The sequence below is a fragment of the Geotrypetes seraphini genome, chromosome 1 (genome assembly GCF_902459505.1).
Source record: "Geotrypetes seraphini chromosome 1, aGeoSer1.1, whole genome shotgun sequence".
Lineage (NCBI taxonomy): Eukaryota > Metazoa > Chordata > Amphibia > Gymnophiona > Dermophiidae > Geotrypetes > Geotrypetes seraphini.
This window is the reverse complement of record NC_047084.1, coordinates 88,590,467-88,616,681: the sequence shown is the minus strand read 5'-3', so window position 1 is coordinate 88,616,681 and position 26,215 is coordinate 88,590,467. Positions and strand designations below refer to the sequence as shown.

Genomic DNA, 26,215 nt, shown 5'->3' with positions numbered 1-26,215 from the left:
GTGAAGAGAAGGGACATGACGGTGGAAGTACAGCAATGGTCAGAACTCCCTTGATGAGGTTGAGTAATGCACTGAGGTGGTGCATCAGGGTATACCTGCTGGCTTGGTTGAACACAGATCAGAAACTAATGTTGACCCCACTGAAAGTGAATTCCCTTTGTTTGTTAACCTTGTTAGAACCACACAGAGGCATGTCTGCTCTCCAACAGTATAGGTAATAATACAGGAAGCCTGGCACCTACTGTTGGCCTTACTTGCATGTGATACCCAGGATGTATTAGTGTGGTGCCGGACAATGACACTTGGCTGAATCGGTGTCTAGATAATTGAGCTGTGAGGAAACTCCTGTGGTGTCTCTGTTTCCTCTCTGCTTGGGCTGGATCCTTTCTTGGTGGTGACATCACCTCCTTGTTTGCACATGTATTGGAAGCAGCGCCCTAGCCAGCCTGGGCAACCTTATCATTATTCAAACAGAGGTGATTACAGGAGACAGCGGAGATGCTCATTCTTCAGGAGGGTGCTTTTTTTTTTTTTTTGTTTTCATAACACAGTGAAAGCCTGGGGTTGTAATTGCTGGTGTGTACGGCCTTGTTGAACATTCAAGGAGAATGACTTGTCAAAACACAATGAAGACGCCAAAGTAAAGCCATGCAGTGTGGGTTGTACGCTGGCTGAAGTGAGAGGAGAGTCTTCTCTGTTGTGGAATGATGTGCCGGATTTTCTGTAAGTGTCGCAGGAGGGCATATTAGAACTGGCAAATGTCTCGCACAAACTCCCGGGGTTGAGCGCAAACATTCAGAGAACTGCAGATTCCGTAATAGGTCTGATCCAAGAGCCTTCAGGTCTGAACAAGGCCTCTCCTGCTTGTCTGGCAATTCCTGGGGGATGGGGGAGGGGATTACTTTAATTATTAGCCTCAGGAAATCAGTTATGAGCTCTTAAGTTGTGCTTTCTTCATGTGAAGGGCATTAAGTGAATGTCTCCTTACTGTGAATTAAATTTGCAGAGTGGTCGTCTGAATTGTTTAGTGCTTGTCAGTTTTAAAGCTTGGCTTTTTAAAGTTTGCATTTAAATTGCTGTTCTGTGGATTCTTATATTGAACACGCGGCATCAAACACCCTTTGCGACTGCCAAAAACTTTAGAAAAATTAAAACAGAACACTGAAAGCAACAGAAGAATGAAATTGTTGCTTTAACGGGGGCAAAAATATCCAGAGAGGGTACCAGGTCTCTTCTTCTGGAACCTAGTGAGAAAGAAATATAAAATCATGGCTGCTTCATTCAGAAAGCTATTTTAAATGAAGGAGCATTTTGGCCCATCTTAGAATCCAGCTGGATTTGGTAAAGACAAATGTGCGGCATGCGCCAGGGCTACAGGTTTAAGTAAAGTGTATTAGTCAGATGCACTTAATGGGAAGTTCATTTTATAGCTAGACCCAGAGCTGAGGCAAAAGCTATTTAGGTAGACCAGGAGTTTTCACCCCAGTTCTTGGGACACATCCAGCCAGCCAGGTTTTCAGGATATCCACTGTAAATAGGCATGACGGAGATTTGCATGCAAGGCCTCCATTGTGTGCAAATTTATCTCATGTGTCTTCATTGCAGATATCTGAAAAACCTGACAGGCTGGGTGTGTTCCAGTGACTGGTGTGTAGACCAAAGCAGCCAGTGGGTGAATCACTCCTTCCCCCAACACACACATGTAAATTGTTAGAAGACTCTGTACACATTTGGATTGATAATAAGTACTTTAATTCATTTATTTTTTTTCTTGTAGTTGTACATGACCCAGATGTTAGTCAAATGAATTAGCCTGAAACATTAAAGATGGTGTCACACCCTCCAGGACAGACATTCTTTCAAGGATCTAATCAGCTGAGTTCCACCCTTTAAACATAGATACAAAAGAGGGGATGGGTGGTTTCCGGGTTGCCATGGGGTGAACTAGCTGTTCTTTTAATGCTGGAGCAATTATATGAAGTCAAAAAAGGGGAAAATCTAGACGAGGGAGATGGTGGGTGTTCCCAGTACAGTAAAACCTTGGTTTGCGAGCATAATTCGCTCCAGAAGCATGCTTGTATAACCCAAAGCACTCATATATCAAAGCGAATTTCCCCATAGGAAATAATGGAAACTCAGATGATTCATTCCACAACTCAAAAACTTTAATACAAAATACTATACGTACTTGTATTGCAAGACCTCGCAAGACACTCCTGCAGCGTCAGAGAGAGAAGAACCATCGGCTCAGTTGTGATGATGCGACGCGTGTATACTGTATGTACTCGTTTAGAACAATTACTACACTTGCAGTGTCAGAGAGAGAAGAACCATCGGCTGAGTTGTAATGTGTGTATGCTGTATGTACTTGTATTGCAAGATATTGCTTGTATATCAAGTTAAAATTTAATCAAATGTTTTGCTTGTCTTGCAAAAACACTTGCAAACCAAGTTACTTGCAATCCAAGGTTTTACTGTATTTTTCTTTAAACTTAAAAACACTGCAGTCTAAATTTGAGGCTTGCAAGAGGCGTTTGTTTTGAAAAATGGTGCAGAGCTGATCCAGGAAGTGGGGTACCAAAACATTCTCAGTAAAGGGAGAGGGAAGGAATAAAAAGCAGGGATGTATCTGGAATAAACAAGATGGTGAGTGTGGAAAGCAAATGAGTGGAAGGGGAAAAGGAAACAATTAGTCGTCTTAAGGACTGCTTCCAATAAGAGGATGTCCTTAGACCTATTGGGAAGAAGTAAGTTTTTTTTTGTTTGTTTGTTTGTGGGAAATACTGGGTGGGGGAAAGAAAGGTTTGGATTACATGTGCCTCGTCTAAACGTAGCTTGTGGGGCCAAATGTTTGCTCTAGGATAATGTTACAGTATAATTCTGGGATGGTTTAACTGCAGAAGTGGCAAACATTTGGTGTACGTTGCTGATACTGTATATGTAAGACTCCATTGGGATCCTTACTGAGGTCATTTGGTGCAGTGTAGACTAGAGGAAGGTATCATTTTGCAAAAGCAGTCTCGTGGGAGGTTTCTGTAAAGATCTGTTCCTATTTCGTATTAATAGGTGATCCCTAGAATCCGTGCAGAGTTTTGGAGTCGGATTCCAAAAGGCTAGGAACTTTCCAATTTGTAGACCCAACACTTTGATAAGAGACTGACTTCTAGTTCACATCCAATGACCATCAAGGTTTGGGTGTTTTGTCCTGCCTTCCCTTTCACAGTAAAGAGGGCAGAGGTGGGTTAAGAGGTAAGAAAGTACACTTCCCCCTCCCCATTCGCGGTTTCCCTACTCGCGATTTCACATAATTGTGAGCCCATCGGGACAGATAGGGAAAATGCTTGAAGTACCTGTATGTAAACCGCTTTGAATGTGGTTGTGAAATTTCAAAAAGACAGTATTCAAGTCCTCTTTCCTTTTGTGGATTAGATTTCCCCTTTTTTCATTAAGTGAAACCCACTGAGCCCTCCTAGTTTGCCCCTTTTTGCATTATACAGACCTCCCTTGGAATCTCTGGCTTTACTTTTGGTCTTCTACTGTATGCCTTAAACCAGTTGAAAAAGAAAGCCCCTGCACTTGTGCATCTCATCAACATGGCTATTGTGACTGTGTGTGCTCTCTTTGTGTTTAGCCTCTGAGCCCCACCAAATAAACACGCGCTCCGGAAAATAGGCTCCATTAGTTCTGCACAGAATTTCTTGTTTAATAGCCAAAGAGAGCATGTTGTATTGGACTTACTTGGAATCGGATAATTTGAGCATTTTAGTGGATAGAGTTCGCTGTAACCATTGGAAAAACCTTTTCCGCAATTATTTCTGGAGTTTCCTAGGTGGATAAATAGCTGCTTGCAAACTGTCTGCTTTTCTGTAGGTAAGCATTGTTGGGTTTTTTTTTTTAGTTTGTGTGGTTTTTCTGAATCTTTTGTTTTATTTATTGCCCTTCTAGGCTACTGCCTAATCATTGTGAGAAAAGAGAAAAGTGTGAATCTGCACGTTTTGCCCACCCCCAAGAAATGCTTCAGAATTGCACAGACCTGTTCTGTGACTAGCAGCAAGGTGGCTAGGCAGAGTTTTAAAGCCTTGGTGTTTGGAGTTTCCAGGCCTCTTGCTTTAGACATGCAGATGTAGCTTTTGTCTTTGAAGCCAGACCTGTGTTTATACCTGTATACCCATTTCACAGTGCCCCCACCGCCAGTGAGTGCAAATGCTAAGAATGCAAACAACCCCCCCCCCCCTGAATTTTCCATAGTTTGCAAATGATTCTGCCCAGCCAGCCCTTGTGCAAGCACACTGCAAATTTCCTCTTTCGTGTCTCTGAATATTAGTTGCTTCTTTAACTTGGGGTTATCCTGCAGATTGCCTTATAATGGGGTTGGGGGGTACAATAGGAGAAAGAAGGGTGAACCACAGAAAATAAGAACATGGGTGTGTGGATGTGAGCTTTGCATGCTTGGGAATAGCAGTGATTATATTATGTAGGCAGACAGAAGTAATGATTAACTTTTGCAGTCTGCATACTGTCTCCAGTCTGGCGCTGGGTGTTGTTTTTCCCCCTAAGTAGGCCCTGGCCCCGAGTCGGCAGGGTATTAGGTTATAAAGAAAGACAGAAGGAATGAAAGCAAAGCGAGGGAGGGGGAGGGAGATTTTTCCATCAGATCCAGCCATGGAATTTATTGGCTGGAATGCAGATAAATGTTCAAAATGTCATCTCATCCAAACAGTTTTCATAATTGTTATGGAACGCATGATAAAAAAAAAAATGAGAACTTGTTTGTAGTTGTGATATTTTTTTTTTTTTCCCTTCTTATTTGTTCATCCTTGCCATTTAAAAAAAAAATGTTAGAAACGTTTCCTTCCTCTTAGGAAAAAAGTGTCAAGCTAAATGGCTGAACACTCTTCTTTGCCGTAGACGTAAGCGCACCCGACTGGAGGAATTGGGAGACATTTTTCTTGCAATACTTTTTACACCTGGAGGCTTAACATACATAACATAACATCATACTTCTTTAACCGCGTAACCATGAGTTCTATGCGGTTTACAAAAGATTATAAACTAAAAACAGATAAAGTTTCTTTTTAAAGCATTCGCATCTTTAAAAAAAAAAATCAGGAATAACAATGCGCCTGTTTCTTGACTGTTGTTCCTTGTGGTCTTCTTCCTAAGTCTTTTTTCCTTTTTTTTCTCCAACTAAAGATTGTTTTCATGTTTCTCATTTTTTTTTTAAAGAAAATGTGTATTTTCGCCACCTCAGTTCCTCTTCTTACTCCCTCCCCTTTTATCATTTTATCATCCTTTAATTCTAGCTATCATTTCCAAGCTGCCCCCTCTTACTTTCCCCGACTCCAAGAGTAATCCTTTGCATTACTGTATGGTCAATAGTACTTCCTGCTGCAGATACAGACATTTATTTATTTAGCCCATCCTCCCAAAAAAGCCCACAACAGGTCACATGGGTATAGTCTAGACCAGGGGTGTCAAAGTCCCTCCTTGAGGGCCGCAATCCAGTTGGGTTTTCAGGATTTCCCCAATGAATATGCATGAGATATATTAGCATACAATGACAGCAGTGCATGCAAATAGATCTCATGCATATTCATTGGGGAAATCCTGAAAACCTGACTGGATTGCGGCCCTCGAGGAGGGATTTTGACACCCCTGGTCTAGCCAAATATGGGCAAGATGTTTTGGAAAGCGAGTGGTACAATGATCGAGTTAGAAACATAGAAACATGATGGCAGATAAAGGCCAAATGGCCTGTCCGCAGTAACCATTATCTCTTCCTCTCTCTAAGCGATCCAACTTGCCTATCCCAGGCTCTCTTGAAATCAGGCACAGTCTCCGTCTCCACCATTTCTACCGGGAGACTGTTCCACACATCTACCACCCTTTCTGTAAAATAGTATTTCCTTAGATGACTCCGGAGCCTATCACCTCTTAACTTCATCCTATGCCCTCTCATTCCGGCGCTTCCTTTCAAGTGAAAGAAACTTTGACTCATGCGCATTTACGACACATAGGTATTTAAACGTCTCTTTCCTATCTCCCCCTCTCCCGCCTTTCCTCCAAAGTATCCAGATTGAGATCTTTAAGTCTGTCCACATACGCCTTATGACGAAGACCACACACCATTTTAGTAGCCTTCCTCTGGACAGATTCCATCCTTTTTATATCTTTTTGAAGGTGCGGCCTCCAGAATTGTACACAATATTCTAAATGAGGTCTCACCAGAGTCTTATGCATGGGCAACAGTACCTCCTTTTTCCTACTGTGCACCCTAGCATTCTTCTAACTTTCGCCATCACCTTATGGTAAAATAGACATCGTCTGAGAAACACTAAGTAATTAAAATTATACATGTTATAAACAGCCAAGATTGTCTCAAAAGTAACAGCCAAGAAACATTAATTAACTATACATGCTTTGATGAAGAACTTAGAGGTATAGCCTAGTTTATGAGTTTATCTGACTTCTTTTAGGCTTGCTCTCTGGTGTTGCCTTTATGATATATCTGGGCTCTGCCAGGGACTGGAGACCTGAACTGTGAGACTGGTGCCACGTCTCTTGCTTAAACATTGGTTTCCCCTCATGTGCCATTGTCTGTGCTTTACAGGGATCAGTGTGATAAACGAGGTTCTGAGGTTACCACAGTTTACCAGTTTGATTGCATTCATAAGAGTGGGAGCAGTAAAACAAAAAATGCAATAAATTAAAAAAAAAAAAAGACTTTTAGTACTAATATCCCCTCAGGAATAAATGAGAATAAAGAGGTCCAGGGTTTAGACACACTTCAGACCACAAGGAGAGAGACTATAGTGCAAGCCCGACCAGTTCCATGTGCTTCTTCTGACCTTGCTCCAATAGCATTGCTTAGTCTCACTAACAGCGGTCCTTTTTGTAGCACGGTGTGAGGGGGGGTTCCTAGCTTCATCAAGGGGCGCTCCTTTTATGGCACTGGGATCCTAAGCAGCTGCCCTGTTTTTATCTCCCCTAAAAGTAGCACTACAGAGTCATAGGGAAGGTTGTGCATCAAAACTGATCCCCCAGTCCATTGTCTCCTTTGTTTGGCCATGGTGCAAGGATGAGTTGGGGGTGCCAGGGGGAAGGTTGTACAGAGCATGATTCTAGTTTGATACGATTCTACCCTAGGAATAAATATTAGGGATCTTTTCTTGTGCTTCATAGTTGAATGGTCTATGTATGCTAGCAGAGCTGTGTAAGTAATTCCTTACATTTTCTTGGGGGGGGGGAGGCAAAGGGGGTTGCATATTAAGCTTGATTTTTTTTTTATCTGTGCTTGTTTGGGCATTACAATGATTTTTTTTTTCTAGGCCATGGTTTTGTTAATGTTTCATTTTCCTTTACCTCTACAGTAGAATCTCAGTTATCCGGCACCCAAGAGGATTGGTGGATGCCGGATAACTGTTTTTTTGGTTGCTTGAGAATGTGTTAGAAACCTTGTGTAACAGAAATCTCAATTCCTCCCGCCCCGAATCACCAATGTGGCAGCGGTCCTGAACTGCAAAGCCCTCCCTCCCCCGCCCTCCCTGAAGCAGTAGAAGCGGGCAGCGATTCTTAGCTGCGAACCCCTCCCTCCCTCATCCAAAGCGCCAGCCAGTCAGCAGGAGGCAGCGTTCAAAACAGGCTGCTTGTGGCCAGCTCCTGCAGGAGGGAGGGGGGATTTGCGGCTCAGGACTGCTGCCGCGCTGGTGCTTCAAGTCAGGAGGGAGGTGAGGTTCGCAGCTCAGGACTGCTGCTAATTTTAGTGCTTTGGGGCTTGAGAAAGGCTGGGGGGTTTGCGGCTCAGGACCACTGCCGCTGGTGCTTCGGGGGGGAGGACATGTCAAATTCTTTTACAACATAGAGCCTTGTCTAAAATGGATGAAGGAATCGTAGGAGCCAACTTTTCAAAATGATTGGGGGGGGGAAACGCTATACTCTACACAAGTGTTTGCTCAAGCATCCACAGCACCCAAAAGCTGCAGGAATGGAAGTGTATGTGCAAGCCCTGACTTTGGCAGCTGTCAGCGGCTAAATAACACAGAGCCAATAGGGCAACATAACGTTATGTGCAGGAATATGCCCCCAGATTCTATAAATGACGCACAAAATTGCACAGTATCCTGAAACGCATGCGCCAGTAATTGGGTGCCAACAAATATTGGTGATGTTTGGCAACAATTTGGATTTGCTCGTATATCTTGCTGTGCACTGTTCTATAAAGATCTGTGCGCAAATCTTATAGCATACAACTCAAAAGAGGGTGTGGCTATGGGCGGGCTAGGGACATTCACTAAAGGCGTGCGAAGTATTACTGAATACAGTAAATCTATGCCTAAATTATGTGCCAGGATTTACACAGTTGGGCATGAGAATTTATTCCAAAGTTTTGCACTTTTCTATAAATAGTTCCCAGCTTAGAATACTGTTTATAGAATACTTTTCACTTCTGGACTTTGAGCTCCATTTATTTATTTATTCTATTTTTTTTATATTGTTCTATAAGAGCTCAGAATGGTTTGCATGGATTTATTGAGGTATTCAACCATTTTTCCCTGTCTGTCCCAGTGGGCTCACAGTCTAATATACTGGGGCAATGGGGGAATTAAGTGACTTGCCAGGGTCACAAGGAGCAGTAGCCGAGGCTGTAGCTTTAACCACTTTGCCACTCTAGAAACCAAAATGTAGTAGAAGTGAGCCAAGTATAGGACAATCAAGCCATTGTGACATCACTGATGAGGTTGGCTCTTAGGCATTGGTGGAATGAGGCATTATGAAATCACAGTCCCAGCTATGGTTATCAGAGGCTGAAACTTGTCACAATATTTATTTATTCAATTTTCTAACTGTTCTCCCAGGGGAACTCAGAATGGTTTACATGGATTTATTCAGGTATTCAAGGATTTTTTTCCTGTCTGTCCCATTGGGCTCACAATCTAATATATCTGGGGCAAAAGGGGACCAAGTGACATGCCCAGAGTCCACAATATGTGTGTATTTGAGAACATACATGTATGTGTATGTCTGCCATTTTAGAAACCTACATATCAATGTTTCCTCAAGCTGTCAGGAGGCGGCAGGGGACAGAAAACACTGGGGGATTATGGCGGCAAACTCACCCTGTCCCTCCTGTACAGAACTGCACAAAGACCCCGATTCTATAAATGCCACCTAACTCATAGGCACCGTTGAGCGCAGGTGTCAGTCATCCGTTAGGGGCTATGTATAGATTCACACACGTTCTGATTGTCCCCAGGAGCAGCTGTAAATCCTAACGGAGATCTTGGTGGACGTAAGTACATTCCCCTTTCTGAAATGTGGTTTGCGTCTTGTATTTTTAGTTCCAACCAGACCACATCCCCCTGCGATATGCAATTTGGATTAGTTAATTAATTAATTTTTTTATATATCGCCTAGGTACGCAAGCATTTTTCCCTATCTAGGCCACTCCCTTCCTCTGGACTTCTAAAATCGAGATTTAGACATGAATGCAATACACAGGTCTAAATGACTTGAGAATATAATAATAGGCATACTGGGTCAAACCAATGATCCATCTAGCCCAGTATCCTGCTTCCAACACTGGCCAAACCAAATCGCAAGAACCTGGCAGAAGAATCCCAAAGAGTAAAACGATTCCATGCTCTCGATCCGAGAGTAGTGGCTTACCCTATGGCTATCTTAATAGAGATAATGGACTTTTCCTCCAGGAACGTGTCCAAGCCTTTTTTAGACCCAGATACCACTAACTGCTGTTACTAAATCCTCTGGCGAGTGCCAGAGCTTAACTATTCGTTGAGTGAAAAAAAAATATTTTCTCCTGTTTGTTTTAAAAAGTATTACCTGTAACTTTGTTGAATACCCCTTTAGTCTTTCTATTTTCTTCCTCTCAGGATTTTACAGACCTCTTTCATGTCCCCCCCCTCCCCCCCCGAGCCGTCTCCTTTTCATACTGAAGAGCCCTAACCTCTTAACCCTTCCATATATGAGAGGATTTCCATCTAGAGAATGACATGGGGACGAATGTTTCCCGTCCCAGCGAGTTCTCGCCCTATACCTGCCCCATTCCTGCAAGCTCCGTCCTCATCTGCAGAAGCCTCAAACACTTTAAAATCATAACCGTTTAAGGCTTGTGCGGTTAAGGCAGAGCTTGCAGGAATGGGACAGAGATAAAAACTCACAGGGACAGGGAAATTGAGTTCTTACGGGGACAAATTTGTCCCGGTGTCATTCTCTAGTTCCATTCCTCCATTCCCTTAATTATTTTGATTGTCCTTTTTTGATTGTTTACGCATGTCAAAATTGCAATTATCCCAGGACAAGCAGGCAGGTATTCTCACTAGTGGGTGATGTCATCAGACAGAGCCCCGGTACGGACGTCTCACAAGCACGTGTTGCTTGTAGAAACTTAAAGTTTCTAGATGCCCGCACCGCGCATGCGCCGGTGCCTTCCTACCCGGAGATCCGGGCGTGTCTCCTCAGTTCTTTCTTTTCCGCGGAGCTGAGAAGTTCAACTTCATCATGCGCTAGCTGAATTCAGTTAAATTTGCCTTCCTTGTCCGCGTTTTCGTTTTCTTTTAATCACAGTTAACAGTTCTTTTCTTTTTCAAAAAAAAAAAAAAAAAAGGGAGAAGATTATTTCCTCCGGCGGGTCGAACGGGCCAGCCACGTGGCTCAGGCCCACTGGCTTCGACCTAGCGGCGGAGATTTTCCGGCCTATGTCCCGGCCAATCACCGGGTTTAAAAAGTGCAGCAAGTGCCAACGCGCGATTTCACTCACGGACCCTCACTGGCGCTGTTTGCAGTGTTTGGGCCCTGACCACATCCCGAAATCGTGCGGGCCTTGCTCTACCCTTACGGCACGCTCTTTCAAGCGGCGTTGCCTATTGTGGGAATCGATGTTCAAGATGGACGCAGCTAATAGGCTTCCAAAATAACCCCCTAGTTTAGTTACCAGAATTAACCCTTCTTTGTGTCTATCAGCAGTGCAGTAGCTGGACTCCTAATAGGCAGGGCTCACCATCTTCCACCGAATGGCCTTATCTGTAGAATAATGTGGAAGTTATTTCAGTAGAGAGCTCAGATGGGGGAAGTACGTGCCTGAATTCAGGGGACTGTCAGGATAGGAGTGTGGCGGTGGTGGGCATTGGGAATAGTAAGAGTGAAGGGCATGAAACCACAGTGTCTGGTGATTAGGTTGGTGGGGGTGAGAATGGGGAACAAGGGTGAGTGTCTAGATCGAGGGGAACATAAGCATCGCCTCTACTGAGTTAGACCACAGGTCCATCATGCCCAGCAGTCCGCTCCTGCGGCGGCCCCCCAGGTCAAATGACCTGTAAGTCATCTATTACTCTAAAGTATTCCGTATTGCATAGTACACCTCTATTTGTACCCCTCAATCCCCTTTTCCTTCAGGAACTTGTCCAGTCCCATTTTGAATCCCACAATCGCACTTTGTTCTACCACTTCCTCTGGAAGCGCATTCCAGGTGTCCACCACTCTCTGAGTGAAGAAGAACTTCCTGGCATTTGTTCTGAATCTGTCTCCCTTCAACTTTTCCGAGTGCCCTCTAGTTTTTGTTTCCCTGGGAGAGCAACCTTTATACACATCTCCCTCCATATTCGTGGGGGTTAGGGGCAGAGCTGGCCCGCGAATATGAACAAAACGCAAATAACTTTAGTGCTGACTCTAACCCACCCACGCCTCTTTCCTGCCTCCCGGACCTGTCCACTGTACTTACTTTTTAAAGCCTGGGGGTCTAGTGGTGAAGCAGGGCAGGAGCGAGCTTGCTGCGCCCCTGCCCCGTGCAGAGTTGGGAACAAAAATGGCTGCCTGAGTTCCTGTGAGATCATTATAGGATGGGCAGGCCTGATGGCAGGTCTAGGGGTCCGGATTTTCTGATTGGAAAATCTGGTAACCCTATCCAGGCACAAAATAAGAATCTGTCTAAAATGTAAATCACTTTGTTTGTAACTACACAGAAAAAGCTATCAAGTCCCATCCCCATAATGGCAGAGCCAAAAATGCACGGAACTCCATAGACCACCTGTGATAAATAAATAAGTAATCATGAAACTAAAAATGATGGAAACAAACATTTACAAAATGCAGCATTTAAAATTGCTAAAACTCTGTTTAATAATGATTTCTGTGCATTCTTCTCATGGTCTCGGGGGCCACATAAAAATTTAATGGCAGGCCTTAGGTTGACCACCCCTGTTCTAGCTGTGTGTCTGAGGTAGTGGGTGAGCTCCTGGCAGTACAAGTCTGTTATTGCAGTTCAGGCTTTTTGTTCATTTGATCCCAGTGCTGCCTGTTTACAAATTCTAAAGAAAGTCTCTAAATTATTGCTGAATCATATTAACAATAGGGCATATCCCTTTCCCCCAGTATGAATGTATTTTTGGGTCTTTTAAGAAAAGAATAACTTATAAAAATCAGAATTTAAAGGCATTCAAGGTAGTTCTGTTAATCTTAATGGTGTCTAAATGTATTTGGAAGTGATTTTTAAAATGCACCAGGTCATTTAAGCATTTTGATTTGTATGATGGGGGGGAAAAAATCTGAACGTTCACAAGAAGTGTTTTTAAATATAGTTTTGTGTGTGTGTTGGGGTTCGGGGTGGGCTGGGATGAGGAGGTGACCCCATAATCACCTCATCTTTTTTTTTTTTTTTTTTTTTAAAGGCCTGCATATTCCCCTCCTCAATGTCTCCATGGCACAGATCTCAAATATTTTTCAGTTGCAAAAACCGCATAGGTGTCAGATCTTTGGGTGCCTAACCCTAATATTGGTCAGATTCCTTCACTGTCTTGGAAGAAGAGTATCATTTAGGTTGCATGTAGCACATTCCCAATCCTTATGAAAAGTTTGCTTTTATGATAACATCACCCAAACCCAGCTCAAAAATTGCTCTGCGAAGGCCTAGGGCCCATTTAAAATCCCAGGTTGGGGTTTTTCCCCCCCCTACCACAGCCTAAAGGATATTGGCCCTTGGGCATTTGTTCTAAAAGAATCCGACAATGCATTTGAAGCTCAAGTTTAAAACAAAAATGAAGAAGTAAAACACTGTAGGCCCTGTCCCTTGGAAAGTTATCTCTCTTCCAAGCCATCTGATCGATTGGGTTCGCCAAGAAAGAAAAGCTGAACTAATGAGAGCACGGAGAAAAGCAAGCGTATCATCAGCAGAGCTCCTCGGAGAGCGTCTGAAAAGAGGAGAATTTGTTACAGCTCAAATATTTTGCTACATGGAAGGGCGCAAGCGGTGGAATTCTGCCCCGGCTGCTTTGATGCTCGCGTGCCCTCTAACCTTCCCTGCTTGTTGCAAATGTCCCCCCGCCAGCACCTCTCTGCAAACTCACTTCCTCCCCATTCTCCTTCCAGCCTTCTCCCCCTCCCCTTTTTTTTTTCTTAGATAGCCTGTATCTATTTATATAATTTTTTTTTGTTGTTTTGCCGTCCTGGTGTTTGTTGGCAGAGTTACCTTGCCTTTATTTACTTCCTCTAGGCCTTCAAAGCCTTTTCATTTGCACCATAGCCTCGTGGAGTATCTGTGCCTTTTCAATATGTAACTCACACACTGAAAGATTCCCTGTATGCCCTTGCAAATGGAAAGATTCTTTACATTAAAAAAAATAGCAGACTCAATGTGTCTTAAACAGCAACAGGGATGCATTTACTGGAAGTATCTTGTGAATGGATTTTTTTTGGGGTGGGGGGGCTGCCTAGAGGCACCCGCCCTTCCTCTAAGGCTTTGCTCCTTGTACAGGCCTTCAGAAAGTCCGCTGCTCTGTAATTTGCATGGCTGATGAGGCCTGAACACAGGGCAGAGGTAACTGGAGTCAGCTGGTTCCTCTCTAACCGCTGGAGACGGGCTGGGTGCCCCTGCCAGTAAGGAGACAACTTTAGTCTAGAGAGGGTGGAAGGTTTTTCTTGGGCAGTAGTCGTTGCTGATTATTAGGAACCTAACGAATGCTCTGAATGAATTATAATTTCCCATAGAGTTTCTCATAGTGTCGCATTCGTACCGTGCGTGCAACCCGCCTCCCTCCAAATTGCAGCCATACCTTAAACGTGTGCTTGCAGTTTTTGCTCAATTTCAACAATGAGTTTATGCTGGAAGACGAGCTAAAAAGAAGTAATGGCTTTGCGTACAAGAAAGCAGATTTTGGGCTCCTTTTACTAAGCCGTGTTAGCGTTTTTAGCGCGCGCTAAACGCTACGCGGCTAGAACTAACGCTAGCTCAATGCTGGCGTTAAGGTCCAGCGTGGGCGGCAATTTAGCGTGTGCTATTCCGCGCTTTAAAGGCCTAACGCGGCTTAGTAAAAGGAGCCCTTTTGTTTTCTGCTATACAGAGCAGTTCTGTAGGGTCATAACAGGTTGGAACGTCCACGTGGCTTTGTGAGTCCTGTGGCTTTTAATTCTATGTTTTTCATTTAACTGTATTAAGCCAGTGGGGAATGGGGACAATACATGTTTTGTGGGGTGTCATTAGAAGCTTGCCTTTTTTTTTTTTTTTAATGAATCAAAAGCCTAGTATTAGACTTATCTGCTGTTCATGGAAATCTCTGGTCATCCTAGTCTGAAATGTGTCTGAAGTCAACCTCCCTCTTCTACAATTGATAAAAGACATTATAGAAAAGAGATGCACCTCAGCCTTGTATGTGCTGAAATGTCTTTGGTGACTATACAAATACAAACCCCCCTTCCTTTACGAAACTGCAGTAGCTGTTTCTAGCGCGGGGAGCCGCACTGAATGGCCTGTGCTGCTCCCGACGCTCATAGGAACTCAAAGAGCGTCGGGAGCAGCGCAAGCCATTCAGCACGGCTCCCTGTGTTAGCAATGGTTCATAGACAACCCCGTGAAAGACAAAGGCGCACGCCGACAACTGAGCGCAGCATGGAGGTGCGCGCCACAGAAAATTACTGTTTTTAGGGCTCCGACGGGGGGGGGGCGGAACCCCCCCACCCCCCACTTTACTTAATAGAGATCGCGCCGGCGTTGTGGGGGGTTTGGGGGGTTGTAACCCTCCACATTTTACTGTAAACTTAACTTTTTCCATAAAAACAGGGAAAAAGTGAAGTTTTCAGTAAAATGTGGGGGGTACAACCCCCCAAACCCCCCACAACGCGGCACGATCTCTATTAAGTAAAGTGTGGGGGGGGTTCCGCCCCCCCCCCCGTCGGAGCCCTAAAAACAGTAATTTTCTGTGGCGCGCACCTCCACGCTGCGCTCAATTGTCTGCGCGCGCCTTTGTCCTGGCGCAGTTAGCAACTACTATCACAGTTTTGTAAAAGGAGGCCAAAGCTTTGTTTGTAACTAGTGGGCTGCAGAGGCCAGTACTTTGTGCCATGAGGAGAATCTCTCTTATTTTTTTTTTTCTCGAGTAAGCCCTCCAAACAGAAGGTAGAAGATGCTGAAGTGTTTGTAAAATAATATCGAGGCACATTTAAAAAAAAAAAAATTTCCTTCCACTGTTCCCCAAAAGGTGTGCTAGCATCCTGTGTAATTCATGAGCCTGGAGGGATTCATTCATGAGCCTTCCTAAGATCCGAGGTAGGTCTATTCATTCATAGCCAGGGCAGCTCTTTCCTGTGCTGGCAATTAAATGCCTCTTTGTAAGTGGCAACGTACAACTCGGGGAAGCAGTGTGTGCCTGCGCAAGTGCAAACACGAAGTGTAAAACCCCCCCCCCCCCTTTTGAAAAAGCAGCTTTTCTGCAGGAGGAGGAGACACCGCACAAGCCTGGAAAGGAATTTCAGAGGGATCTAGCCAGCGTTATTATTTGAGGTCCTCCTTCATCCAAAAATGAATCGAACCGCAACAAACCCCCAGAGTGGGGACTTTGCAGTTCTTTTTAATTGGCGGGTTAGAGTGGTGGGTTGTTTTTTGTTTTTATTTTTTTGCAACGTGGATTTTTCTTGGCTGGGGAGAAGGGAAGCATGTGAAACTTAAAAAATTTAAATAAGAAAGCGCCTGAGGAGAAGATGGCGCGCTCAGGCCGAGAGGAGTTCTTGAGGAGCAGCAGCCCCCTCCCCCCTTGAGGGGGAAGAGGAAGGCGGCTTCTTGGAAGAGCTCTGCAGGCCTCGGCGAGGCACAAGTACAGTCATATATACACACACACACTGCAATTTAGCTGGGCTCGGCAATTAACATAATCTGGAAAAGGAAAAAAAAAAATAAAACCAACTTCTCTCTGACGTCTGTCTGGAAATTGCTGGGTGGACTGGCAGCCGCAAAGCTGATGGGGAGGGGAAGAAGAAGGGAGTTTCTTTCATAAAGCAGGGTATTCCCCCCTCCCCTCTCTCTCTCTCTCTTTCCAGAGTCCATTTTCGGCCCCCTTCCCCTGGAAATAGCCTGAAAAAATGTAAAGGGAGTGGGGAACATGTTTGCAGACACCCCACCATCACCACCTCTTTTTTTCTTCTATTTTTTGGCCCTTGCTAAAAGGCTCTGTGCCGGGAGGTACTTTAGTGCATGCTTTTTCTGGGGAGGTTAGGTAATTTGATCCATGGCTGGTCTCTCTCTTTACCAGTACTTCAGTGCATGCTTCTTTTTTTTTTTTTTTTTTCTGGGGAGGTTAGGTTAAAGGTAATTTGATCCATGGCTGGTCTCTCTCTTCGCCCCCCTCCGCCAGCCCTGGCTGCTTAGTTGGTGCCAAGTTTCACTGGGATTGAGTTCTGTGAAGGAAAGAAAAAGTTATTGTGAGGCACAGAAAAGGGGGAAGAGGCTTTTGCAACGAATCAGGGCACACCTTAAAAGCAAAGGAAGGAGGAGACTTTAAAAAACTTTTTTTGTTTTCTTTTCATTTTTATGTTGGGGTTTTTTTTTTTGTTGTTTTTTTAAAATCTTTCCTAAGATTCTGAAGAGTTACCCTGCCGCCTTCAACATAGCTGTCTGAGAAAAGGTGGTTTCCGCTTAGAAATGGCTTTTTTTTTTTTCAGTTGAAAAGACACAGGCAAAACTTAATTTTTTTTGTTGTTTTGTAAGTAGATGGAGGATTTGGCTGGCTCATTCTGAGGAGAGGTAGTTCTCACAAGCCTGTAAATGAGGAATTTACAACGTGGTGCCTGCCTGCCTGGCCATGTTTTTTTTTTTTTAAGCGTTTTGCGCCAAGCAAAGTTCAAAGACAGGGAAGATGGGTTAGTCAGCTCATTAATAAAGTTAATGAAAAATCTGGAGGTACATGGATCTGTGGTAGCTGACCCATAGCATTTTTTTTTTTTCTCCTATAAAATGTCTCATGAAAGAATTTTGTTGGCACTGCAGTATTCACAGGAGGCAGCAGGGCTGGGAACAGCGGGGCGGTGGGAAGAAGGGCAGAAGACCTTTGGCAGTACCTTCCCTGGCTCTGTATCTGGAAGGTGCATTCCTTTCCAGTCTTACAGAAGAATTTCGGTCCCAGGCATCTTTGGCTGAATGGGCCACGCATCCCACCGCCCTCACGCTGAGGAGACAGATGTGCTCCCAGGGGCTAGGCCGTAACATGTTAGAAGTTGCTGAATGATCTGTGCTGGGCTGCTGTGTGGGTACGCTCACCTCCCTACCTAACATTTAGTGTTCTTACCAAGGAGACAGTGTGTCCACCTCCCCACCCCACTCAATAACACAGCATTAAACTGTCTTTGTATACAGCTGCCAGCAAGAGTCTGCTAGTTGGGGGTAGAGGGAAGCCTAAATTAAGTGATATATTTTTCTTTTTGTTAACAAATACAAGACTTCCGGCCTCCACCCTGCTACCCACAAACCACACTGTAGCGCGGTGAGATTAATAGTTGTCTGATGTTAGGATCGTACCATTTATTACCAAGGCTCCAGCTATAAGCCTAAGTGGCCCTGTAAATTATAACAGATACTTTTGTTCATCTGAGCAACTGCCCTAGCCAAACTTTTACGATTTTCTTCTAAAAATCTAAAATGGAATAGGTATGGTTTAAAGCTGTGGATATTTTTGAAGAGGATTTATGTTTGAAGCATCAGTGGGCCATAAGAACACAAGAATAGCCTTAGTGGGTCAGACCAAAGGTCCATCAAGCCTAGTAGCCCGTTCTCACGGTGGCCAATCCAGGTCACTAGTAACAGGTCAAAACCCAAAGAGTAGCAACATTCCGTACTACCGATCCAGAGCAAGCAGTGGCTTCCCCCCATGTCTTTCTCAGTAACAGACTGGACTTTTCCTCCAGGAAATTGTCCAAACCTTTCTTAAAACCAGCTACGCTATCCGCTCTTACCACAACTTCTGGCAATGCATTCCAGAGCTTAACTGTTCTCTGAGTGAAAAAAATATTTCCTCCTATTGGTTTTAAAAGAATTTTCCCTGTAACTTCATCGAGTGTCCCCTAGTCTTTGTAATTGTTGACGGAGTGAAAAATTGATCCACTTGTACCCGTTCTACTCCACTCAGGATTTTGTAGACTTCAATCGTATCTCCCCCCTCGGCCTTCTCTTTTCCAAGCTGAAGAGCCCTAACCTTTTTTTAGTCTTTCCTCGTACGAGAGGCATTTAATCCCCGTTACCATCTCGGTCGCTCTTCTGTGAACCTTTTCTAGCACCGCTATATCTTTCTTGAGATAAGGAGACCAGAATTGAACGCAATGCTCCAGGTGAGATCGCATGTCAGTGTACCTTGATAAATCCCACCTAGTGTCCGTTCCCATTTGGAAAGGTTTGGCAGTGAGGTGGTTGAAAGCCTTTCTGAGACACAAAGGTGGGGGTGGGGGGGGGTTGCATGTTCTTGCCCAGATTTCTTTCTTGAGCTCCTGCTTCCTCCAACCTACTCATTACCATTGCCACACCCCTATCTGAATCTTGGCACAAAATGTAAAGATTTTATATGTGTAGTTATTTCCTCTAGCCTGTGATTAGCTACATACTGTGCAAGTAAGCAACTGTGCTGGCTTTAACCCTTGTTGCTTTCCGTGTTCATTAAATCCCAGGCAGGGCTGTCTTGATGGCTGTGCAAGCAGTGTGGCCACAAAGAGCGCAGAGGGGATGGGGGTGCAAATATCACGTATTGTACGTTTGGTCTCCTGTGGTGGCCACGGGGTGGGGGGTATTAGGGAGGGTGTTGCACAGGGTGGTTTTAGTTCGGGATACTTTTGATGATCTCTGGGGGAAAAAGGTGACAAAGGCATGCTTTGAATGCTAATGCCTGCTCTCATGCAAGCTCAGTTCAGGTCTAACAGCATGTGCGAGAGAGCCTGCATTAGCAGCCATGGCGCACCCGAGTGAATTAAGTGTCGCTACAGGTGCAACGCAGACGGTCAACGTCTTCAGCTGGCGGGGTTTAGCATCTCCACTGGTAAAGGTAGTATTTTGTTGCAGTGGGCACTGTGGGGGGGGGGAGGGCAGGGAGGAGGAAAAGAGATCCCATTTTTGGGAACTACCAGAAATGGACTTTCGGCTATGCCTTTTTTTTTTTTTTTTTGGGGGGGGGGGGGGTTTGACAGATCACCGGGGTTCCAGAGTTTAGAAAAGCCATCCCAGGATCACTCTTCCATTGCAAAAGCGACTTTCCTTACTGATGGAGGTGATGGGTCATGCTGTTTACAAAATTTCAGCTGTATGTTTGCTTCCTTATATTGTGCTTGTGTTTTAATAGATTTTGATTTACGATTGCAGATATACAAACTCAGCCCAAATTTTACAGTCCACCTCTTTCCTTTTCCCTTTTAAAGTCCCAGTTCTAACTAGTCTGGAATTAAGGCTTGGTGGTTCACACTGAGCTCAGGACTGAGAAGGACCTCGAGAATTATTTAAAATATCTCGAGCAGTGGTTCCCAACCCTGTCCTGGAGGACCAGCAGCTAGCAGGGCTGTGGAGTCGGTAGATAAATGTTCCGACTCTGACTCCAACTCCGACTCTCAGTTTTTTGTACTTCAGACTCCGACTCCAGTACCCGAAATTGACTCCGACTCCACAGCACTGGTTAATTTTCAGATCGTTAAAATGGAATTTCAAGTTGAGAGAAATGAGCATTTTCAACACCACCTTCTTTTTGCTTTTAATCAAGGTTCTAAGGCCGCAGAAGCTGCTCGCAACATTTGTGCTGTGTATATAGTGGGTGCTATAGCTGAAAGAATCGCTCGTGATTGGTAGGCCAAGTTCAAAATTGGAGTCGGTAAATAAATGTTCCGACTCCGACTCCTCAGTTTTTTGTACTTCTGACTCCGACTCCAGGTACCCGAAATTTCCTCCGACTCCTCGACTCTGACTCCACAGCCCTGCCAGCTAGTCAGGTTTTCAGGATAGCCCAAATGAATATGCATGAGAGAGATTTGCATGAAATGAAGATGATAGGAGTGCAGATCTGCCCCATGCATGTTCGTTAGGGCTATCCCAAAAACCCAACTGGCTAATGGTCCTCCAGGACCGGGTTGGGAACTGCTGATTTAGAGGTTTCATTTTATTCTTATATTCGGTGGCGCTACAAGTAATGTGTGTATCTGAATATACATGTGTAAATACCACCTATTCTATGGACTCAGTTCTATAATATGGGGCCTAAAATTGAGCACAAAAAAAAAAAAAAAAAGCGTGCTAAACATTATTCTGTACAAAGTGTTCAAATTTGAGTGTTGTTTATACTTTGTGCTGCGATCTGTGCCGGATTTTAGGTGCGGAGATTTATGCCGGATGAATTCTGTCAGCAGCTTTTAAACTCATCAATATTATCAGACTAGACTCTGTGGTTTCTTAAGCAAAGTTCATTAATACAAAACATAAAACAAAGAAATAAACTCACGGTTCAGTTGTTCTTAAGGATCTTGTCTTCTATAAAGTTCACACTCTACTAGCACATTTCAGAGGTAAAAGTGACCAGGAGTATATTTCACATAAGCTGTGAAGGATAATACTGTACTTTAAGCTTAGCAATACCGGGTTACTTAGAGACTAGCAGATTCAAAGGTAAAAAACCAAATGGGGCACAACGCTTTCTCTATAGCCATGTGGAGCTGTAAAATGGAGTCAGCAGAAGGGCGCAACATGTGATTCTATAAACTATGCCTAACTTCGGAGGTGGGTTTATAGAATCATGCTAAGTGCTGACCTTTTTGGCACCGATTGTTTGGCATCTTATATAGAATTTACCTCATAATGTGTTCGTCTAGATCAGGGGTGTCAAAGTCCCTCCTCGAAGGCCGCAATCCAGTCGGGTTTTCAGGATTTCCCCAATGAATATGCATGAGATCTATTTGCGTGCACTGCTTTCATTGTATGCTAATAGATCTCACGCATATTCATTGGGGAAATCCTGAAAAACCCGACTGGATTGCGGCCCTCGAGGAGGGACTTTGAACATCCCTGGCCTAGATCATAGAATGTCTAAGGCGTCTTTTTGCTAAGCTGCTGCAAAAAAAATGTCTTTAGCACGCCCTTGTGTGTGTTTTTTCTGTGCGCCAAGGCCATTTTTACTGCAACTGTAAAATTATTGATTTCTCTATTTTTTTAATTAATCACCATGCACTAATGGTGCCATTAGCTTGCGGCCATTTAAAAAAAAAACCCAATTACAATGTGAGCATTTCAGCCACCCATTTTGAAGGTGGCAAGGCTCTAGGAGCTTAGTAAAAGGAACGCTATGTGCTCTTTGAATATCAAGCTTTTCCAATAATTGTATTTATTATTTGTATTTAATGTATGAGATTTGTTTTTAACATTTTTATTTTGTAGTGAACTGCTTTAGATTCTGTCAGATAAGGAGATATATAAATTTGGAGGGTTCTTTTATTAAGGTGCGCTAACCGATTTAGCGCATCTTCATAAAAGGACCTCTTAATAAACAGATTAAAGAATAACTTGAAAAACAAAGCTAGTTTAAAGTGGTCCTTGCTGTTTTAGTACCTTTCAACGCAGCTACGCACAAACTTACCTGTCCTATTTTCTAATTCTTTGATGCTCTCTCTTAACAGATTCCCAAGTTCTTCAGGAGCCCGGGGATCCGTCACACTGGTGCGTGGTGGCATACTGGGAAGAGAAAACACGCGTGGGTCGGCTATATTCTGTCCAAGAGCCCTCCCTGGATATTTTTTATGACCTACCTCAGGGGAACGGCTTCTGCCTCGGACAACTCAATTCAGACAACAAGAGCCAGCTGGTGCAGAAGGTCCGCAGTAAGATTGGCTATGGAATCCAGCTGAGCAAGGAAGTGGACGGCGTATGGGTTTACAACCGCAGCAGTTATCCCATCTTCATCAAGTCGGCCACACTGGACAACCCCGACTCCAGGACGTTGCTGGTTCACAAAGTCTTTCCGGGCTTTTCCATCAAGGCTTTTGACTATGAAAAGGCATATAGCTTACAAAGGCCCAATGACCACGAGTTCATGCAGCAGCCCTGGACTGGATTTACAGTGCAGATCAGTTTTGTGAAGGGCTGGGGCCAGTGCTATACAAGACAGTTCATTAGCAGTTGCCCGTGCTGGTTGGAGGTTATTTTTAATAACCGATGACTCACTGAGTGGACTTAGAAGACTTAAGTACTTTGCTGCTAATGTTTCCTTTTGAGTGCTTGCTTTGTCATGCAAACTTTCTGGGTTGTTTTCTATTTTTATTTTTTTTTTGTCTTTTTGAGAAATAGCTTATGGAAAGATTTGCCTTGAGTATCTCAATCTTTTCTTAAGCATGTTAGTGACCAGTGGTTCTGTTGGATAATAAGGTGAAGGTGCAGAGAGAATCCATTAGAAATAAGGAAAAGTGAAATGACTCGTTAATTGTTTTACAAAAGTCATGTCCTTCATCTGGACTGTAGAATAGATATAATATACTTTCTCTTTGTATCCTGTTTCTCTGACCTTTGTATCCTGTTTCTCTGAGGCTTTTTTTTTTTTTAATTATTTTTTTAATTAAAGAGAGAGTATGAGGGCATCTTGCTGTTGTGCATAGGGCATGTCATACCTAGGGTGATGCATAGTGCTACATAAGTCTAGTAGCACTATAGAAATGGTAAGTGATAGTAGTAGTAGTAGTGACATCATGCTGACTGACCTGCAGCGAGAGATTACCCAAAGTGGGACCAGAACACTTGAGCTTTGAACCTAACCAAAGTCTCAGCCCTCCCATGGCAGTCGTTTCCTTGGTTCCTGTTTGGTTTGGAGCTACATCATATTGAGGAATTTGAGTTGAATGTGACATCAGCTCAAAGGCACCCGATTTGGCACCCCGTCCTCTAATTTTAAATGAATAAATGATCCTTATACATCCACACTTAGGACCTGATTTGCTAAGGCTCTTTCTCCATTCCTTGTCTGTGAGAAAAAGGTCAATAAGTCAGGTCCTTAGTGGAATTTGAGCTATATGTAAGATGCAAACTGCCAACCATCCTCTCTCTCTCCTCTCCTTCCATACCACGCTCGTGCACACTTAACCATCCTGCCCCCTCCTCCTAGCTGCATAGTGTGTGATAGGGTAACAGAAGTCTGCCCTCCAGTGAAAAGAGGGTACAAGCGAGACTACAATTAACACATTATAAGAAATTTAGTGGGGGAGGGGGATCCGTTCAAATGATTTTAAGTCCACCTGAACACAAAGATAGCTTCCGAAAATGGTTCTATTGCCTTACCGGGGGTGTCCAACCTTTTGGCTTCCCTGGGCCGCATTGGCCGGAAAAAAAATGTTTCTGGGGATGCTGCACAAATGTGCAAACGCTGCAGCAAGACAGAGGAGGGAGCCGTCAACCCGGGGGCAGCAGAGGAAAACACTGCATCACCCTCGACCGGGGCCGCACAAAATATTTCATGGGGCCGCAGGTTGGACACCCCTTTAAACCTTGGGAGTGTTATGGTATTATTATTTTGACAGCATGAGAATCCTGCCAGATTTTATCGCACATTTTTTTTTTTTTTTTTGTCCTGGTGTACTGTTCTCCATTTCGTTTCTTCTTGAAATCATACCCTGGTATGATTAGGTTTGTATTGTTCTTAGCTCAGTGAGCATGTTTAGACCTTGAAAGAAGGCTGTACCGTGCAGTGCTACAGAATCATGCATATCCTCTTTCAAGGAGCTCTCCCCTAAGAGTTCATCCTTCCTTTTTTTTTAATTTTTATTTATACAGATTTAATAGTTACAATATCAAATGATACCAAGGAAAAAAAGGATTCTTAACATAATTTAACAGTATTTATACATACAAAACAGAATTCCTTTAAAAGCCCACCACAATGGGGAGACATGGCACCATTTCTAATTACAAGAAGATAATAAGAAAACAAAGAAATGGTTCTTGATCCATACTTATGAATCTTAAACCCTTCCATACCACTTGGGGACTTTTACCTCCTGCAATTTCTCAGTTGTGAAACAAACGAAAAGTAAAAAAATCATTTCTGTTCTCTAGCTAATAAAAACTGTTGCAATCGAATGGGGTCCCAAAATACATATTCAATGTCTTGTATTTTGACAAGACATTGTCATGGAAATTTTAAATAATATGATGCGTCAAGAGCTAAAACCCTCGTTTTTAACTTTAGAGTTTTGAGTTCATCCTTTCTAAACGTATTTAGGTCTCTGCCTTGCCAGTTTCCTTGTATCCCCAGGACCATCCACATTGGGAACAATGTCCCAAACCCCCACCTCCCTGGCATGAGATCTAATTAGGAAGTGAATAATAATGACAAGAAAATTTAAAAGCAAGGTTGGCAGACCCCCCCACCCCCGGCCTAAACAGTTTGATGCCGAGTCCTTAAAAATAGAAGGATTTGCATCGCTTGTTAAAGGAGAATTGTTCATTTCACTGACCCCACCCAGTTGGCTGATTCTAGCATCAGATCTGGTCAGATTTGTGCCAGATTTCCTGGAATTTACGACCAGGCTGAACATCCACTTAGGCCCTCTTTTACTAAGGTGTGCAAACCGCTAATTTATGGGTACGTTAGTGCTTAGCACGCGTTCATTCGATTAGCATGCGCTAATCGGTTAGCGCACCTTAGTAAAAAAAGGGGGTTAGTTTTGATTTTGGTCTCTGAATTTGATCGGTTCGTGCTGGGGGGAAGTCTGTGTCACAGAGCAAATGTGTACCAGCTGGGATTCAGTCGAGATGAAGGCGCTTTGCTATCATGGCTTCTCCACTTCTGCCCCCAACGCTGGTTCAGGAAGATTGCAGAGGGAAGTGTCTTTAAATCAGAGCTATTCAAACTGTGGCTTGTGACCCCCTCCCTCCCCCACCCAATGGGGTTACAAAACTTGCATTTGGGATCACAACCTGGGTGCAGTCCAGCAGTCGTTCGCGGTTTTTTTTTGTGGCCGTGCAAATGGGGGTCGCTGCCACAGGAAGATTGATAAGTGCTGTTTTAAATCATTTACAAAAATAACCTGTTTGGAGTGCAAAAATGTAATCGAGGCAGGCAAGTATCATAATTTTGAAGCATTGTACGGTACCAAGAAGATAACAGATTTCTTTTAACATAAGCTATTTTTCTAAGTATCAAAGTTTAAATGAACAAGAGAAGCACTCTCCTTGGAAGGTTAGCATTGTAGTGCTTTGACAAAAAAAAAAAAAAAAAGGACTCCTTAAAAACTGAGATTTATTAAAGAAAAATGTATTTTATGTTATATATAAATATATTATTACTTGTAAATATAAAGACGTTTTATAAGCATCATTATTTATGTATTGTGCAATGTGTATAAACGAGAAAAATAAGAAAGATGCACTTTGCTTAATATAAATGCAAATAAATGCCAAATTAAAAACAAAAACAAGAAAAACAGAAACAAACAAACACAAGATTGGTGGTTTTTTTTCTATAGGTGTTATCACCAGGCTGAATGTTTTTCTAAAGGAGTTTATGTTCCATTAAAAAAAATAAAGATGTACACTTGACTTTGATGATTTTCACAGCTTGTTATTTGTAGCTCTGGGCTTAGAATTGATCTTCCGAACGCGTGGCATCTGTTATGGTAATTCTCTTCACTGCTAAAGTGGTGCAGAGTCTGCACCAAACGCCTAGTGAAATGGGTTCATAGACAAAACCGTGGAAGACAAAGGCGCGCGCCGACAACTAAGCGCAAGATGGAGGCGCGCGCCGAAGAAAATGACAGTTTTTAGGGGCTCCGACGGGGGGTTTTGTTGGGGAGACCCCCCCCCCCCCACTTTACATAATACGGATCGCGGCGGCATTGTGGGTGGTTTGGGGGGTTGTAACTCCCCTCATTATATTGTAAACTTAACTTTTTCCCTGTTTTTAGGGAAAAAGTGAAGTTTTCAGTAAAATGTGGGGAG

The 26,215-nt window shown here is 43.5% G+C and overlaps 1 protein-coding gene across 2 annotated transcripts in view; it reads left to right on the top strand.

Annotated features, from left to right (window-relative positions):
• The window catches only part of SMAD7 (SMAD family member 7), an 81,921-nt gene extending 56,105 nt beyond the window's left edge, over positions 1 to 25,816 (top strand). For both annotated transcript variants that reach the window (XM_033934771.1, XM_033934760.1), the window contains exon 4: positions 21,910 to 25,816. In XM_033934771.1, the coding sequence (XP_033790662.1) occupies positions 21,910 to 22,448 (539 nt within the window). In that variant the 3' untranslated portion in view covers positions 22,449 to 25,816. The remainder of the gene's footprint in view (positions 1 to 21,909) is intronic.
• The last annotated feature ends 399 nt before the right edge of the window (positions 25,817 to 26,215 follow it).